The 19,990-nt window shown below is 41.7% G+C and overlaps 1 protein-coding gene across 1 annotated transcript in view; it reads left to right on the top strand.

Moving 5' to 3' along the window:
- Nucleotides 1-19,990, top strand: part of INTS9 (integrator complex subunit 9) — a 271,893-nt gene that overhangs the window by 132,894 nt on the left and 119,009 nt on the right. Inside the window, exon 6 of the mRNA XM_053711080.1 lies at nucleotides 8,027-8,161. Coding sequence (XP_053567055.1) covers nucleotides 8,027-8,161 — 135 coding nt within the window. The remainder of the gene's footprint in view (nucleotides 1-8,026; nucleotides 8,162-19,990) is intronic.

The following is a 19,990-nucleotide window of genomic DNA, read 5'->3' as shown; positions in this document are numbered from 1 at the left end:
GACACCCACTGAATGGGGCTGATAGCAGAACCTCCCCCCTCCCCTGCATATGAAAATACCCATTACATAAACAGAACAAGTTTGAAGTCTGTACACATCAGTATACATTTAAAGCTTTGGGGCTTGGTTAGGAGTCTGAAAATCTGCACAATGTTATTTAGAAAATTAGCAAAACTATACATTTTTACAAAAACAGACCCAGATGGACTATATAAATGGATCATCTACAAAACATTTATGCAAAAAAAAAATCTAGTGGAAAATGTCCCTTTAAGGAGCGTTTGAAAACTGGGGGAGAGTCGTGTAGAGCGAGGCAGAGAGTTCCACAAAATAATGGCCAGTCTGGAGAAGTCTTGTAGACGGGAATGTAGGAGGTAACAAGAGAGAAGGAGGTCATGAGCAGAGAGAAGGGTACTGGAGGGAGAGTATCAGGAGACGAGGTTGGAGATATAGAGTGGAGCTGTGTTTTTGATAGCTTTAAGAGTTAGTCAGGATTTTATGTTTTATTCTGGAGGAAGCCAGTGAAGGGACTGACTGAAAGGTGCAGCAAATGAGGAGCGACGTGTAAGGGAGATAGACGGCAGCTAGGGAGGCCGGAGAGGATGGAGTTGCAGTAGTCAAGGCAGGAAATGATGAGAGAGTGGATTAAAGTCATAGTTGTGTCTTGTGTGTGGAAGTGGCAAATTTTGGAGCTGTTTTTTTAAGGTGGAGGCAGCAAGAATTGGCCAAAGACTGGATGTGGGGAGTGAGAGATCTGAGTCAAGTGTGAGGGTTTCAAATTAAATTCTATTTGTGTTTTGTGATTAAAGGTAACTATAAAATATAATATACTTTTCAGAGGTAGAAAGTCAAGGAATACTGTAGTATATTTTGCTGATGACAATTTATTTTCAATTTTTTTCTGTGCCCTTTAGCCAAAGATTTAAAAACTTTTAAAAATGTTTAGTATTAAAGGGAAAGTAAAGTCTAAATGAATTGCTTATTATTCAGATAGAGCATGGAATTTTAAACAGCTTTCCAATTTACTTCTATTTTCAAATTTACTTTTTGTTGGTATCCTTTGTTGAAGAGTAAATATCGATAGATTGATAAGAGCTCAAGAGTGTGCACGTGTGTTTAGCAGTCTGAGAGTAGTGCTTAAGACTATGTACAACATTCTATAAACTTTGCTGCAAATATTGCTGTCAAGTGGCTTGAGGACACATGCACGCTCCTGAGCTGCTCACCTAGGATTACTATTTAACAAAGAATACCAAGCGAACTAAGCAATACTGGAAATAAAAGTAAATTGTAAAGTTGTTTAAAATTCCATGCTTTATCCAACCCATTTGTTTTGATTTTACTGTCTATTTAAATCTTAATTTGAAAGTAAAGTCAAAATTAAACATTCATTATTTCAGAAGGAGCATAGAATTTGCAACAACCTTAAAATTTATTATAGCCATCTGGCTGCAGTGTTTGCAACAATGTTTATAGCAATGTTATAGATTGTTACAAATCTTGCTGCCATAGAGTAGCATTCTGTGGCAGCAGTGTATGTAACCATGTATGACATTGCTATAAACATTGCCGCTACCACTGCTGCCAGGAGGCTAGAGGCCCACCTAGGACTACTTATTAATGTAAGAAATAAGGCAATGAAGCAAAATTGATAATAGAAGTAAATTGGAAAGTTTAATTCTTTGCTCTATCCAATCCATTTAAAGGGACATTCCAGCTAAAATTGGAATCCACGTGGATACATTTCAGTTTTGAATAGAAGCATTTTTGTAATATACATGTATCAGCGAAAAGGCTTCTAGTAAATGTTATAGGTGTTTCAAAAGTGTATTTAAGTATGCTCCGTGCACCAGCCTTTTGAACACTTCATTCGCTTATAGAGCCTAAGGTGCTTGTACCATATAGTAATGACTCAATTTGTTAATTGTTGACATGATACAAGCCCCACTGGTGCTCTGAGCAGCTGCAGTATTTAAAATAATATCTAGTTATACTTCACATGCCCGGGCAGAGTTAAACTTCAACACTAAAACAGTGATAACTTTCTATTCAGAAATGTAATTCATCTATGTGCATTTATATTTTGGCTGGGATGTCCATTTAAACTGCATTTCTCCAACATAGGTGTGTCCGGTCCACGGCGTCATCCTTACTTGTGGGATATTCTCTTCCCCAACAGGAAATGGCAAAGAGCCCAGCAAAGCTGGTCACATGATCCCTCCTAGGCTCCGCCTACCCCAGTCATTCTCTTTGCCGTTGTACAGGCAACATCTCCACGGAGATGGCTTAGAGTTTTTTAGTGTTTAACTGTAGTTTTTATTATTCAATCAAGAGTTTGTTATTTTAAAATAGTGCTGGTATGTACTATTTACTCAGAAACAGAAAAGAGATGAAGATTTCTGTTTGTATGAGGAAAATGATTTTAGCACCGTAACTAAAATCCATGGCTGTTCCACACAGGACTGTTGAGAGCAATTAACTTCAGTTGGGGGAACAGTGTGCAGTCTCTTACTGCTTGAGGTATGACACATTCTAACAAGACGATGTAATGCTGGAAGCTGTCATTTTCCCTATGGGATCCGGTAAGCCATGTTTATTAAGATAGTAAATAAGGGCTTCACAAGGGCTTATTAAGACTGTAGACTTTTTCTGGGCTAAATCGATTCATTATTAACACATATTTAGCCTTGAGGAATCATTTATTCTGGGTATTTTGATATGATTATATCGGCAGGCACTGTTTTAGACACCTTATTCTTTAGGGGCTTTCCCTAATCATAGTCAGAGCCTCATTTTCGCGCCGGTATGGCGCACTTGTTTTTGAGGACAGCATGGCATGCAGCTGCATGTGTGTGGAGCTCTGATACATAGAAAAGTCTTTCTGAAGGCATCATTTGGTATCGTATTCCCCTTTGGGCTTGGTTGGGTCTCAGCAAAGCAGATTCCAGGGACTGTAAAGGGGTTAAATATAAAAACGGCTCCGGTTCCGTTATTTTAAGGGTTAAAGCTTCCAAATTTGGTGTGCAATACTTTTAAGGCTTTAAGACACTGTGGTGAAATTTTGGTGAATTTTGAACAATTCCTTCATACTTTTTCGCAATTGCAGTAATAAAGTGTGTTTAGTTTAAAATTTAAAGTGACAGTAACGGTTTTATTTTAAAACGTTTTTTGTGCTTTGTTATCAAGTTTATGCCTGTTTAACATGTCTGAACTACCAGATAGATTGTGTTCTGACTGTGGGGAAACCAAGGTTCCTTCTCATTTAACTATATGTATTTTATGTCATAAAAAAAATTTAGTAAAAATGATGCCCAAGATGATTCCTCAAGTGAGGGGAGTAAGCATGGTACTGCATCATCCCCTCCTTCGTCTACACCAGTCTTGCCCATACAGGAGGCCCCTAGTACATCTAGTGCGCCAATACTCCTTACTATGCAACATTTAACGGCTGTAATGGATAATTCTATCAAAAACATTTTAGCCAATATGCCCACTTATCAGCGAAAGCGCGACTGCTCTGTTTTAGAAAATTCTGTAGAGCATGAGAACGCTGATGATATGGTTTCTGAAGGGCCCCTACACCAGTCTGAGGGGGCCAGGGAGGTTTTGTCTGAGGGAGAAATTTCAGATTCAGGAAACATTTCTCAACAAGCTGAACCTGATGTGATTACTTTTAAATTTAAGTTGGAACATCTCCGCGCTCTGCTTAAGGAGGTGTTATCCAATTTGGATGATTGTGATTATCTGGTCATTCCAGAACCACTATGTAAAATGGAAAAGTTCTTAGAGGCCCCGGGGCCCCCCGAAGCTTTTCCTATATCCAAGCGGGTGGCGTACATTGTTAGTAAAGAATGGGACAGGCCCGGTATACCTTTAGTACCTCCCCCCATATTTATAAAATTGTTTTCCTATAGTCGACCCCAGAAAGGACTGATGGCAGACAGTCCCCAAGGTCGAGGGGGCGGTTTCTACTCTACACAAGCGCGCCACTATACCCATAGAAGATAGTTGTGCTTTCCAAGATCCTATGGATAAGAAATTAGAAGGTCTGCTAAAGATGTTTGTTCAGCAAGGTTCCCTTCTACAACCAATTGCATGCATTGTCCCTGTCACTGCAGCCGCGTGTTTCTAGTTTGATGAGCTAGGAAAGGCGATTATTAGTAATTCTTCTTCTTATGAGGAGATTATGGACAGAATTCGTGCTCTTAAATTGGCTAATTCTTTCACCCTAGACGCCACCTTGCAATTGGCTAGGTTAGCGGCGAAAAAATTCTGGGTTTGCTATTGTGGCGCAGAGCGCTTTGGTTAAAATCTTGGACAGCGGATGCGTCTTCCAAGAACAAATTGCTTGACATTCCTTTCAAGGGGAAAACACTCTTTGGCCCTGACTTGAAAGAGATTATCTCTGATATCACTGGGGGCAAGGGCCACGCCCTTCCTCAGGATAGGTCTTTTCAAGACCAAAAATAAACCTAAGTTTCGTCCCTTTCGCAGAAACGGATCAGCCCCAAGGGCTACGTCCTCTAAGCAGGAAGGTAATACTTCTCAAGCCAATCCAGCCTGGAGACCTATGCAAGGCTGGAACAAAGGAAAGCAGGCCAGGAAACCTGCCACTGCTACCAAGACAGCATGAAATGCGGGCCCCCGATCCGGGACCGGATCTGGTGGGGGGCAGACTCTCTCTCTTCGCTCAGGCTTGGGCAAGAGATGTTCTGGATCCTTGGGCGCTAGAAATAGTCTCCCAAGGTTATTCTCTGGAGTTCAAGGGGCTTCCTCCAAGGGGGAGGTTCCACAGGTCTCAGTTGTCTTCAGACCACATAAGAAGACAGGCATTCTTACATTGGGTAGAAGACCTGCTAAAAATGGGAGTGATTCATCCTGTTCCATTAGGAGAACAAGGGATGGGGTTCTACTCCAATCTGTTCATAGTTCCCAAAAAAGAGGGAACGTTCAGACCAATCTTAGATCTCAAGATCTTGAACAAGTTTCTCAAGGTTCCATCGTTCAAGATGGAAACCATTCGAACACTTCTTCCTTCCATCCAGGAAGGTCAATTCATGACCAAGGTGGATTTCAAGGATGCGTATCTACATATTCCTATCCACAAGGAACATCATCGGTTCCTAAGGTTTGCATTCCTGGACAAGCATTTCCAGTTCGTGGCGTTTTCTTTCGGATTAGCCACTGCTCCGAGGATTTTCTCATAGGTACTAGGGTCCCTTCTGGCGGTGCTAAGACCAAGGGGCATTGCTGTAGTACCTTACTTGGACGACATTCTGATTCGAGCGTCGTCCCTTCCTCAAGTAAAGGCTCACACGGACATTGTCCTGGCCTTTCTCAGATCTCACGGATGGAAAGTGAACGTGGAAAAGAGTTCTCTATCTCCGTCAACGAGGGTTCCCTTCTTGGGAACTATAATAGACTCCTTAGAAATGAGGATTTTTCTGACAGAAGCCAGAAAAACAAAACTTCTAGACTCTTGTCGGATACTTCATTCCGTTCCTCTTCCTTCCATAGCGCAGTGCATGGAAGTGATAGGTTTGATGGTAGCGGCAATGGACATAGTTCCTTTTGTGCGCATTCATCTAAGACCATTACAACTGTTCATGCTCAGTCAGTGGAATGGGGACTATTCAGACTTGTCTCCGAAGATACAAGTAAATCAGAGGACCAGAGACTCATTCCGTTGGTGGCTGTCCCTGGACAACCTGTCACAAGGGATGACCTTCCGCAGACCAGAGTGGGTCATTGTCACGACCGACGCCAGTCTGATGGGCTGGGGCGCGGTCTGGGGATCCCTGAAAGCTCAGGGTCTTTGGTCTCGGGTAGAATCTCTTCTACCGATAAATATTCTGGAACTGAGAGCGATATTCAATGCTCTCAAAGCTTGGCCTCAGCTAGCGAGGGCCAAGTTCATACATCAACCATCAGGGGGGAACAAGGAGTTCCCTAGCGATGGAAGAAGTGACCAAAATCATTCTATGGGCGGAGTCTCACTCCTGCCACCTGTCTGCTATCCACATCCCAGGAGTGGAAAATTGGGAAGCGGATTTTCTGAGTCGTCAGACATTGCATCCGGGGGAGTGGGAACTCCATCCGGAAATCTTTGCCCAAGTCACTCAACCGTGGGGCATTCCAGACATGGATCTGATGGCCTCTCGTCAGAACTTCAGAGTTCCTTACTACGGGTACAGATCCAGGGATCCCAAGGCGGCTCTAGTGGATGCACTAGTAGCACCTTGGACCTTCAAACTAGCTTATGTGTTCCCGCCGTTTCCTCTCATCCCCAGGCTGGTAGCCAGGATCAATCAGGAGAGGGCGTCTGTGATTTTGATAGCTCCTGCGTGGCCACGCAGGACTTGGTATGCAGATCTGGTGAATATGTCATCGGCTCCACCATGGAAGCTACCTTTGAGACGAGACCTTCTTGTTCTAGGTCCGTTCGACCCACTTCAGCTGACTGCTTGGAGATTGAACGCTTGATCTTATCAAAGCGAGGGTTCTCAGATTCTGTTATTAATACTCTTGTTCAGGCCTGAAAGCCTGTAACCAGAAAAATTACCACATAATTTGGTATATCTGTTGGTGTGAATCTGCAGGATTCCCTTGGGACAAGGTTAAGATTCCTAAGAGTCTATCCTTCCTTCGAGAAGGATTGGAAAAAGGATTATCTGCAAGTTCCTTGATGGGACAGATTTCTGCCTTGTCTGTGTTACTTCACAAAAAGCTGGCAGCTGTGCCAGATGTTCTAGCCTTTGTTCAGGCTCTGGTTAGAATCAAGCCTGTTTACAAAATTTTGACTCCTCCTTGGAGTCTCAACCTAGTTCTTTCAGTTCTTCAGGGGGTTCCGTTTGAACCCTTACATTCCGTTGATATTAAGTTATTATCTTGGAAAGTTTTGTTTTTGGTTGCAATTTCTTCTGCTAGAAGAGTTTCAGAATTATCTGCTCTGCAGTGTTCTTCTCCTTATCTGGTGTTCCATGCAGATAAGGTGGTTTTGCGTACTAAACCTGGTTTTCTTCCAAAAGTTGTTTCTAACAAAAACATTAACCAGGAGATAGTTGTGCCTTCTTTGTGTCCTAATCCAGTTTCAAAGAAGGAACGTTTGTTGCACAACTTGGATGTAGTTCGTGCTCTCAAATTTTACTTAACAGCTACTAAGGATTTCAGACAAACTTTGTCTTTGTTTGCTGTTTATTCTGGTAAACGGAGAGGTCAAAAAGCAACTTCTACCTCTCTCTCCTTCTGGATTAAAAGCATTATCCGATTGGCTTATGAGACTGCCGGACGGCAGCCTCCTGAAAGAATCACAGCTCACTCCACTAGGGCTGTGGCTTCCACATGGGCCTTCAAGAACGAGGCTTCTGTTGATCAGATATGTAAGGCAGCGACTTGGTCTTCACTGCACACTTTTTCTAAATTTTACAAATTTGATACTTTTGCTTCTTCTGAGGCTATTTTTGGGAGAAAGGTTTTGCAAGCCGTGGTGCCTTCCATTTAGGTGACCTGATTTGCTCCCTCCCTTCATCCGTGTCCTAAAGCTTTGGTATTGGTTCCCACAAGTAAGGATGACGCCGTGGACCGGACACACCTATGTTGGAGAAAACAGAATTTATGTTTACCTGATAAATTACTTTCTCCAACGGTGTGTCCGGTCCACGGCCCGCCCTGGTTTTTTTAATCAGGTCTGATAATTTATTTTCTTTAACTACAGTCACCACGGTAACATATGGTTTCTCCTATGCAAATATTCCTCCTTAACGTCGGTCGAATGACTGGGGTAGGCGGAGCCTAGGAGGGATCATGTGACCAGCTTTGCTGGGCTCTTTGCCATTTCCTGTTGGGGAAGAGAATATCCCACAAGTAAGGATGACGCCGTGGACCGGACACACCGTTGGAGAAAGTAATTTATCAGGTAAACATAAATTCTGTTTTTCCCTATTGTTTCACAGCAGGAAAATAAAATGGTTCCATATTGTCCTGCAGCTGGTTGACCTGTTCTGTTTTTATTCTTCTACTCTCACAGGAGCTGTTTGGTGCGGTGCAGATCACCCCTCTGAGCTCCGGTTATGCTCTAGGAAGCTCCAATTGGATCATTCAGTCTCATTATGAGAAGGTTTCATATGTGTCCGGTTCCTCCCTCCTAACTACTCACCCACAGGTAAAGGATATGTTCTGTTTGTGGAATTCATTGTGCGTCTCATTATTTCCTTTACAGTTTCTGTTGTAATGAGCCACAATCAGTTTGGGTGTAATATAAGTGTTTGTTTTTAAAGAACTTTATTTAAAGGGACGTTAAAGGCAAATATTATGTTTTTATTGCATAGGTTAATATATTTTAAAAATATCATCAAATACCTTGCGTTTTGACTTTAAGAATTCAAAAGAGCTTTATTGAATATAAGAAAGTGTTTACAAAACAACGCACTGGTTACAAATGTGCTTAGAAATGTGTATACATTATTCTGATATATTCAAATTATAGCAATAACAATTCAAAATCACTTTACTTTTCCCATAAACCTGGGAAGGGAAAACAATAACATCCACAATAACAAAATTTGGTCAAAGTCAATAAGTTTCAGGTCATATAGGTTATATTGGCACAATAATAATGTATGTACAATTGGTGTCAGACGGAAATGCAAACCACATTTGTTTTATTGCAAGGTAAGAAATGAATCAAGTATATTGACCGCATCACTACATGAACAATTAAGAGATGGGTCAAAAGGTTTAATGTTATGTGCAAGAGGGAGGAGAGAGAATTATTCATGTCCCCCCCCCCACGAACCGTTTGTTATTTTTCTGCCCCCTTAACAGATTTGTAAAACATGACTCCCAATTTGCGTTTTGACTTTTATTCAGTTTCCCCGCAAACTTTATTTTAAAATAGGAGGATTTTCAGATCCATTGTGAAGCTAACTTGCATTAGCAAATCACGGTGGGCAACCTGGGTTCTCTTTGACACTAGCTCACATGTGCGCATGCGCAATGGGTTGTAGAGCTCAGCTCCAACGTCATTATGTTGGCGGTCACAGGACCACAGTTTGTTCATACCCACAGCACTTGTAATAGGTATGTCAGAATCACCCCTATAAAAATGAGCTTAAGTAATTTTTAAGAACCCTGCATACATTTAAATCTGCACAGCGCTGCACTATTTGACGATCATGCAGGGAGTTACTGAGACCTGGCAAACGTCTTTATTAATGGTGTTGCACATGCTTAAACATATGCAAATTAGTGGACTAATATGCTGCATGTCAGACAGCCAATTTCGGTGGGCTGGCATTTGTTATGTGATGGTATAAATGAGAAAAACATTAAGGGGTAAATTTATTATTGTGCGGATGGACATGATACGATGTAGTGAATCATGTCTGCCATACATCGATAAATACTGACAGCATACGCTGTCTGCATTTATCATTGCACCAGCAGTTCTTGTAAACTGCTGGTGCAATACCGCCCCCTACAGATTTGCAGCCAATCGACTGCTAGCAGGGGGTGTCAATCAGCCTAATCGTATTCGATCGGGCTGATTGCTGTCCGGCACCTCAGAGGTGGCAAACGAGTTAAGGAGCAGCGGTCTTAGGACCGCTGCTTCTTAACTTCCGCTTCAGGCAGAACTGAAGCAGAGTGGGACGGAAGCAGCATCTGCTGCTTCATAAATCGACCCCTAATACTTGGCGGCTTGGTTTTATAAAAAAAAAATGTATGTTTTTTTTTTTTTTTTTTTTGACTACACATTTAAATCAATCTTGGTGTTTTGTTCATCATACCTATAGCACACTTTTAGAATCCTTTAAGAATACTAAAAGGGATACCTAACCCAATTTTTTTATTTCATGATTCAGATTTTAATTCAATTTTTAGCAACTTTGTAAATTACTCCTATTATCAATTTTTCTTTGTTCTCTTGCTATCTTTATTTGAAAAAGCAGGCATGTAAGGTTAGGAGCCTGCCCATTTTTGGTTCAGAACCTGAACGCTTGCCGATTGGTGGCTACATTTAGCCACTATTCTGCAAGCGCCATTCAGGTGCTGAACCAAAAATGGGCAGGCTCCTAACCTTACATGCCTGCTTTTTCAAATAAAGATAGCAATGGAATCAATTAAAATTAATAATAGAGCAATTTTAAGCAACTTTCTAATTTACTCCTATCTGAATCAAGAAAGAAAAAAATTGGGTGCATACACTGTTTTTATGGAAGAAAGAGTGTGTTTATTTACTACTCCGCTATAAAAAATGTATTGAGTTTAACTAATAAATATAATCAATCATTGGCAAATATGTGCTAGGCATAATGATGTATTCAAAGCAAAGATTAACCTTAGAATAATATGTAGATGCATTTTTTTACAATTATATTCGTTGCTTAAATTTTGACAATATAAGTGTAAACGTTCTATAAAGTACCTTAGGCCTAGATTTGGAGTTTTGCGGCCAAAGGGGTGCGTTAGCTACGCGTGTTTTTTTCTGGCCGCACCTTTTAAATACAGCTGGTATTTCGAGTTCACAGAAGGGCTGCGTTCGGCTCCAAAAAGGGAGCGTAGAGCATAATTTACCGCCACTGCAACTCTCAATAGCAGCGGTGCTTACGGACGCGGCCAGCTTCAAAAACGGGCTCGTGCACGATTCCCCCATAGAAAACAATGGGGCATTTTGAGCCGAAAAAAAACCTAACACCTGCAAAAAAGCAGCGTTCAGCTCCTAACGCAGCCCCATTGTTTCCTATGGGGAAACAGTTTCTAAGTCTGCACCTAACACCCTAACATGTACCCCAAGTCTAAACACCCCTAACCTTACACTTATTAACCCCTAATCTGCCGCCCCCGCTATCGCTGACACCTGCATATTTTTTTTAACCCCTAATCTGCCGCTCCGTACACTGCCGCAAACTACGTTATCCCTATGAACCCCTAATCTGCTGCCCCTAACACCGCCGACCCCTATATTATATTTATTAACCCCTAATCTGCCGCCCCCAACGTCTCCTCCACCTACCTACACTTATTAAACCCTAATCTGCCGACCGGACCTCACCGCTACTATAATAAATGTATTAACCCCTAATCCGCCTCACTCCCGCCTCAATAACCCTATAATAAATATTATTAACCCCTAATCTGTCCTCCCTAACATCGCCGACACCTAACTTCAATTATTAAACCCTAATCTGCCAACCGGACCTCACCGCTACTAGAATAAATGTATTAACCCCTGAAGCTAAGTCTAACCCTAACACTAACACCCCCCTAAATTAAATATAATTTAAATCTAACGAAAAAAATTAACTCTTATTAAATAAATTATTCCTATTTAAAGATAAATACTTACCTGTAAAATAAACCCTAATATAGCTACAATATAACGAATAATTACATTGTAGCTATTTTAGGATTTATATTTATTTTACAGGCAACTTTGTATTTATTTTAACCAGGTACAATAGCTATTAAATAGTTATTTACTATTTAATAGCTACCTAGTTAAAATAATTACAAAATTACCTGTAAAATAAATTCTAACCTAAGTTACAATTAAACCTAACACTACACTATCAATAAATTACTTAAATAAAATACCTACAATTATCTACAATTAAACCTAACACTACACTATCAATAAATTAATTAAATACAATACCTACAAATAAATACAATGAAATAAACTAACTAAAGTACAAAAAATAAAAAAGAACTAAGTTACAAAAAAATAAAAAAATAATAGAAAAATATTACAACAATTTTAAACTAATTACACCTACTCTAAGCCCCCTAATAAAATAACAAAGCCCCCCAAAATAAAAAAATGCCCTACCCTATTCTAAATTTAAAAAGTTCAAAGCTCTTTTACCTTACCAGCCCTGAAAAGGGCCATTTGCGGGGCATGCCCCAAAGAATTCAGCTCTTTTGCCTGTAAAAAAAACACATACAATACCCCCCCCCAACATTACAACCCACCACCCACATACCCCTAATCTAACTCAAACCCCCCTTAAATAAACCTAACACTAAGCCCCTGAAGATCTTCCTACCTTATCTTCACCACGCCGGGTTCACCGATCCGTCCACCGAAGTCTTGATCCAAGCCTCCAAAGTCTTGATCCAAGCCCAAGCGGGGGCTGAAGAGTGACGTCCATCCTCCGGCTGAAGTCTTGATCCAAGCGGCAAATGAAGAAGTCCATCTTCGGGCAGAAGTCTTCATCCTATCCGGGCAGAAGAGTAGATCCGGACCGGCAAACATCTTCATCCAAGCCGCATCTTCTATGTTGTTCCATCCGATGACGAGCGGCTGATCTTGAAGACCTCCGGCGCGGATCCATCCTCTTCGTTCGACGTCCAACTGAAGAATGAAGGTTCCTTTAAGGGACGTCATCCAAGATGGCGTCCCTCGAATTCCGATTGGCTGATAGCATTCTATCAGCCAATCGGAATTAAGGTAGGAAAATTCTGATTGGCTGATGGAATCAGCCAATCAGATTCAAGTTCAATCCGATTGGCTGATTGGATCAGCCAATCAGATTGAGCTTGCATTCTATTGGCTGATCGGAACAGCCAATAGAATGCGAGCTCAATCTGATTGGCTGATTGGATCAGCCAATCGGATTGAACTTGAATCTGATTGGCTGATTCCATCAGCCAATCAGAATTTTCCTACCTTAATTCCGATTGGCTGATAGAATCCTATCAGCCAATCGGAAATCGAGGGACGCCATCTTGGATGACGTCCCTTAAAGGAACCTTCATTCTTCAGTTGGACGTCGAACGAAGAGGATGGATCCGCGCCGGAGGTCTTCAAGATCAGCCGCTCGTCATCGGATGGAACAACATAGAAGATGCGGCTTGGATGAAGATGTTTGCCGGTCCGGATCTACTCTTCTGCCCGGATTGGATGAAGACTTCTGCCCGAAGATGGACTTCTTCATTTGTCGCTTGGATCAAGACTTCAGCCGGAGGATGGACGTCACTCTTCAGCCCCCGCTTGGGCTTGGATCAAGACTTCGGTGGACGGATTGGTGAACCCGGCCTGGTGAAGATAAGGTAGGAAGATCTTCAGGAGCTTAGTGTTAGGTTTATTGAAGGGGAGTTTGGGTTAGATTAGGGGTATGTGGGTGGTGGGTTGTAATGTTGGGGGGGTATTGTATGTGTTTTTTCTTCTGTTAAGTGTGATCAGTCCACGGGTCATCATTACTTCTGGGATATTACTCCTCCCCAACAGGAAGTGCAAGAGGATTCACCCAGCAGAGCTGCATATAGCTCCTCCCCTCTACGTCACTCCCAGTCATTCTCTTGCACCCAACGACTAGATAGGATGTGTGAGAGGACTATGGTGATTATACTTAGTTTTATATCTTCAATCAAAAGTTTGTTATTTTAAAATAGCACCGGAGTGTGTTATTATCTCTCTGGCAGAGTTTGAAGAAGAATCTACCAGAGTTTTTGTTATGATTTTAGCCGGAGTAGTTAAGATCATATTGCTGTTTCTCGGCCATCTGAGGAGAGGTAAACTTCAGATCAGGGGACAGCGGGCAGATGAATCTGCATAGAGGTATGTAGCAGTTTTTATTTTCTGACAATGGAATTGATGAGAAAATCCTGCCATACCGATATAATGTCATGTATGTATACTTTACACTTCAGTATTCTGGGGAATGGTACTTCACTAGAATTACACTGTAAGAAATACATAAAGCTGTTTAATAACTAGAGATTATGTTTAACGTTTTTGCTGGAATGTAAAATCGTTTTCATTTACTGAGGTACTGAGTGAATAAATGTTTGGGCACTATTTTTCCACTTGGCAGTTGCTTAATCTGTTTTTCTGACAGTTTCTGTTCTCCCTCACTGCTGTGTGTGAGGGGGAGGGGCCGTTTTTTTGGCGCTTTTACTACGCATCAAATATTTCAGTCAGCAACTCATTGTATTCCCTGCATGATCCGGTTCATCTCTACAGAGCTCAGGGGTCTTCAAAACTTATTTTGAGGGAGGTAATTTCTCTCAGCAGAGCTGTGAGAATTATAGTTTGATTGAGATAAAAAACGTTTATTCTGTAATTTGTTTCCTGCTTTCAGAATTTGTTATCTTTGCTAATGGGATTAAACCTTTGCTAAAGTTGTGTTGTTTACAAGGATTGAGGCTATAACTGTTTCAATTTATTAATTTTCAACTGTCATAGATCTTCTGTGCTTCTTAAAGGCACAGTACGTTTTAATATTATTCTAATTGAATTGTATTTCCAAGTTGCAAGTTTATTTGCTAGTGTGTTAGACATGTCTGATTCAGAGGATGATACCTGTGTCATTTGTTGCAATGCCAAAGTGGAGCCCAATAGAAATTTATGTACTAACTGTATTGATGCTACTTTAAATAAAAGTCAATTTGTACAAATTGAACAAATTTCACCAAACAACGAGGGGAGAGTTATGCCGACTAACTCGCCTCACGTGTCAGTACCTACATCTCCCGCTCAGAGGGAGGTGCGTGATATTGTAGCGCCGAGTACATCTGGGCGGCCATTACAAATCACATTACAGGATATGGCTACTGTTATGACTGAGGTTTTGGCTAAATTACCAGAACTAAGAGGTAAGCGTGATCACTCTGGGGTGAGAACAGAGTGCGCTGATAATATTAGGGCCATGTCAGACACTGCGTCACAGGTGGCAGAACATGAGGACGGAGAACTTCATTCTGTGGGTGACGGTTCTGATCCAAACAGACTGGATTCAGATATTTCAAATTTTAAATTTAAACTGGAAAACCTCCGTGTATTACTAGGGGAGGTGTTAGCGGCTCTGAATGATTGTAACACAGTTGCAATACCAGAGAAAATGTGTAGGTTGGATAAATATTTTGCGGTACCGACGAGTACTGAGGTTTTTCCTATACCTAAGAGACTTACTGAAATTGTTACTAAGGAGTGGGATAGACCCGGTGTGCCGTTCTCACCCCCTCCGATATTTAGAAAAATGTTTCCAATAGATGCCACCACAAGGGACTTATGGCAAACGGTCCCTAAGGTGGAGGGAGCAGTTTCTACCTTAGCTAAGCGTACCACTATCCCGGTGGATGATAGCTGTGCTTTTTCAGATCCAATGGATAAAAAGTTAGAGGGTTACCTTAAGAAAATGTTTGTTCAACAAGGTTTTATATTGCAACCCCTTGCATGCATTGCGCCGATCACGGCTGCAGCGGCATTCTGGATTGAGTCTCTGGAAGAGAACATTGGTTCAGCTACTCTGGACGACATTACGGACAGGCTTAGAGTCCTTAAACTAGCTAATTCATTCATTTCGGAGGCCGTAGTACATCTTACTAAACTTACGGCGAAGAATTCAGGATTCGCCATTCAGGCACGCAGGGCGCTGTGGCTAAAATCCTGGTCAGCTGATGTTACTTCTAAGTCTAAATTGCTTAATATACCTTTCAAAGGGCAGACCTTATTCGGGCCCGGGTTGAAAGAGATTATCGCTGACATTACAGGAGGTAAAGGCCATGCCCTGCCTCAGGACAAAGCCAAAGCCAAGACTAGACAGTCTAATTTTCGTTCCTTTCGTAATTTCAAAGCTGGAGCAGCATCAACTTCCTCTGCACCAAAACAGGAAGGAGCTGTTGCTCGCTACAGACAAGGCTGGAAACCTAACCAGTCCTGGAACAAGGGCAAGCAGACTAGGAAACCTGCTGCTGCCCCTAAAACAGCATGAATTGAGGGCCCCCGATCCGGGATCGGATCTAGTGGGGGGCAGACTTTCTCTCTTCGCCCAGGCTTGGGCAAGAGATGTTCAGGATCCCTGGGCGCTAGAGATAATATCTCAGGGATACCTTCTGGACTTCAAATACTCTCCTCCAAGAGAGAGATTTCATCTGTCAAGATTGTCAACAATCCAGACAAAGAAAGAGGCGTTTCTACGCTGCGTACAAGAGCTCTTGTTAATGGGAGTAATCCATCCAGTTCCACGATCGGAACAGGGACAGGGGTTTTACTCAAATCTGTTTGTGGTTCCCAAAAAAGAGGGAACTTTCAGACCAATCCTGGACTTAAAGATCCTAAACAAATTCCTAAGAGTTCCATCGTTCAAGATGGAGACTATTCGGACAATTTTACCTATGATCCAAGAGGGTCAGTACATGACCACTGTAGATTTAAAAGATGCTTACCTTCACATACCGATTCACAAAGAGCATTATCGGTACCTAAGGTTTGCCTTCCTAGACAGGCATTACCAGTTTGTGGCTCTTCCATTCGGATTGGCTACAGCTCCAAGAATCTTCACAAAGGTTCTGGGTGCTCTTCTGGCGGTACTAAGACCGCGGGGAATCTCGGTAGCTCCATACCTAGACGACATTCTGATACAAGCTTCAAGCTTTCAAACTGCCAAGTCTCATACAGAGTTAGTGCTGGCATTTCTAAGGTCACATGGATGGAAGGTGAACGAAAAGAAAAGTTCACTCGTTCCACTCACAAGAGTTCCCTTCCTGGGGACTCTTATAGATTCTGTAGAAATGAAGATTTACCTGACAGAGGACAGGCTAACAAGACTTCAAAGTTCTTGCCGCACCCTTCATTCCATTCAACACCCGTCAGTGGCTCAATGCATGGAGGTAATCGGCTTAATGGTAGCGGCAATGGACATAGTACCCTTTGCACGCTTACACCTCAGACCACTGCAACTGTGCATGCTAAGTCAGTGGAATGGGGATTACTCAGACTTATCCCCTTCTCTGAATCTGGATCAAGAGACCAGAAATTCTCTTCTATGGTGGCTTTCTCGGCCACATCTGTCCAGGGGGATGCCATTCAGCAGACCAGACTGGACAATTGTAACAACAGACGCCAGCCTTCTAGGTTGGGGTGCCGTCTGGAATTCTCTGAAGGCTCAGGGACAATGGAGTCAGGAGGAGAGTCTCCTGCCAATAAACATTCTGGAATTGAGAGCAGTTCTCAATGCCCTCCTGGCTTGGCCCCAGTTGACAACTCGGGGGTTCATCAGGTTTCAGTCGGACAACATCACGACTGTAGCTTACATCAACCATCAGGGAGGGACAAGAAGCTCCCTAGCTATTATGGAAGTATCAAAGATAATTCTCTGGGCAGAGTCTCACTCTTGCCACCTGTCAGCAATCCACATCCCGGGAGTGGAGAACTGGGAGGCGGATTTCTTAAGTCGTCAGACTTTTCATCCGGGGGAGTGGGAACTTCATCCGGAGGTCTTTGCCCAAATACTTCGACGTTGGGGCAAACCAGAGATAGATCTCATGGCGTCTCGACAGAACGCCAAGCTTCCTCGTTACGGGTCCAGATCCAGGGATCCAGGAGCAGTCCTGATAGATGCTCTGACAGCACCTTGGGACTTCAGGATGGCTTACGTGTTTCCACCCTTCCCGTTGCTTCCGCGATTGATTGCCAGAATCAAACAAGAGAGAGCATCAGTGATTCTAATAGCACCTGCGTGGCCACGCAGGACTTGGTATGCAGACCTGGTGGACATGTCATCCTGTCCACCTTGGTCTCTACCTCTGAAACAGGACCTTCTGATACAGGGTCCCTTCAAACATCAAAATCTAACTTCTCTGAAGCTGACTGCTTGGAAATTGAACGCTTGATTTTATCAAGACGTGGGTTTTCTGAGTCAGTTATTGATACCTTAATACAGGCTAGGAAACCTGTTACCAGAAAGATTTACCATAAGATATGGCGTAAATACCTATATTGGTGTGAATCCAAAGGTTACTCTTGGAGTAAGGTTAGGATTCCTAGGATATTGTCTTTTCTACAAGAAGGTTTAGAAAAGGGTTTATCTGCTAGTTCATTAAAGGGACAGATCTCAGCTCTGTCCATTCTGTTACACAAACGTCTGTCAGAAGTTCCTGACGTCCAGGCTTTTTGTCAGGCTTTGACCAGGATTAAGCCTGTGTTTAAAACTGTTGCTCCACCATGGAGTTTAAACCTTGTTCTTAATGTTTTACAGGGCGTTCCGTTTGAACCCCTTCATTCCATTGATATAAAGTTGTTATCTTGGAAAGTTCTATTTTTAATGGCTATTTCCTCGGCTCGAAGAGTCTCTGAATTATCAGCCTTACATTGTGATTCTCCTTATTTGATTTTTCATTCGGATAAGGTAGTCCTGCGTACTAAACCTGGGTTCTTACCTAAGGTAGTTACTAACAGGAATATCAATCAAGAGATTGTTGTTCCTTCTTTATGCCCAAATCCTTCTTCAAAGAAGGAACGTCTACTGCACAACCTGGATGTAGTCCGTGCTCTAAAATTTTACTTACAGGCAACTAAGGAATTTCGACAAACGTCTTCTCTGTTTGTCATTTACTCTGGGCAGAGGAGAGGTCAAAAAGCTTCCGCTACCTCTCTTTCTTTTTGGCTTCGTATCATAATTCGTTTAGCTTATGAGACTGCTGGACAGCAGCCTCCTGAAAGAATTACAGCTCATTCTACTAGAGCTGTGGCTTCCACTTGGGCCTTCAAGAATGAGGCCTCTGTTGAACAGATTTGCAAGGCTGCAACTTGGTCTTCGCTTCATACTTTTTCCAAATTTTACAAATTTGACACTTTTGCTTTATCGGAGGCTATTTTTGGGAGAAAGGTTCTTCAGGCAGTGGTTCCTTCTGTATAAAGAGCCTGCCTATCCCTCCCGTCATCCGTGTACTTTTGCTTTGGTATTGGTATCCCAGAAGTAATGATGACCCGTGGACTGATCACACTTAACAGAAGAAAACATAATTTATGCTTACCTGATAAATTCCTTTCTTCTGTAGTGTGATCAGTCCACGGCCCGCCCTGTTTTTAAGGCAGGTAAATATTTTTTAATTTATACTCCAGTCACCACTTCACCCTTGGCTTTTCCTTTCTCGTTGGTCCTTGGTCGAATGACTGGGAGTGACGTAGAGGGGAGGAGCTATATGCAGCTCTGCTGGGTGAATCCTCTTGCACTTCCTGTTGGGGAGGAGTAATATCCCAGAAGTAATGATGACCCGTGGACTGATCACACTACAGAAGAAAGGAATTTATCAGGTAAGCATAAATTATGTTTTTTACAGGCAAAAGAGCTGAATTCTTTGGGGCATGCCCCGCAAATGGCCCTTTTCAGGGCTGTTAAGGTAAAAGAGCTTTGAACTTTTTAAATTTAGAATAGGGTAGGGCATTTTTTTATTTTGGGGGGCTTTGTTATTTTATTAGGGGGCTTAGAGTAGGTGTAATTAGTTTAAAATTGTTGTAATATTTTTCTAATGTTTGTAAATATTTTTTTGTAACTTAGTTCTTTTTTATTTTTTGTACTTTAGTTAGTTTATTTAATTGTATTTATTTGTAGGTATTGTATTTAATTAATTTATTGATAGTGTAGTGTTAGGTTTAATTGTAGATAATTGTAGGTATTTTATTTAAGTAATTTATTGATAGTGTAGTGTTAGGTTTAATTGTAACTTAGGTTAGGATTTATTTTACAGGTAATTTTGTAATTATTTTAACTAGTTAGCTATTAAATAGTAAATAACTATTTAATAGCTATTGTACCTGGTTAAAATAATTACAAAGTTGCCTGTAAAATAAATATAAATCCTAAAATAGCTACAATATAATTATTTGTTATATTGTCGCTATATTAGGGTTTATTTTACAGGTAAGTATTTATCTTTAAATAGGAATAATTTATTTAATAAGAGTTAATTTTTTTCGTTAGATTTAAATTATATTTAACTTAGGGGGGTGTTAGTGTTAGGGTTAGACTTAGCTTTAGGGGTTAATACATTTATTAGAGTAGCGGTGAGGTCCGGTCGGCAGATTAGGGGTTAATAATTGAGGTTAGGTGTCGGCGATGTTAGGGAGGGCAGATTAGGGGTTAATAATATTTATTATAGGGTTATTGAGGCGGGAGTGAGGCGGATTAGGGGTTAATAACTTTATTATAGTAGCGGTGAGGTCCGGTCGGCAGATTAGGGGTTAATTATTGTAGGTAGCTGGCGGCGA

Source organism: Bombina bombina, chromosome 4, assembly GCF_027579735.1.
Source record: "Bombina bombina isolate aBomBom1 chromosome 4, aBomBom1.pri, whole genome shotgun sequence".
In the NCBI taxonomy this organism is placed as follows: domain Eukaryota; kingdom Metazoa; phylum Chordata; class Amphibia; order Anura; family Bombinatoridae; genus Bombina; species Bombina bombina.
The sequence above is the reverse complement of the archived record's forward strand: the minus strand, read 5'-3'. Positions and strand labels throughout refer to the sequence as shown.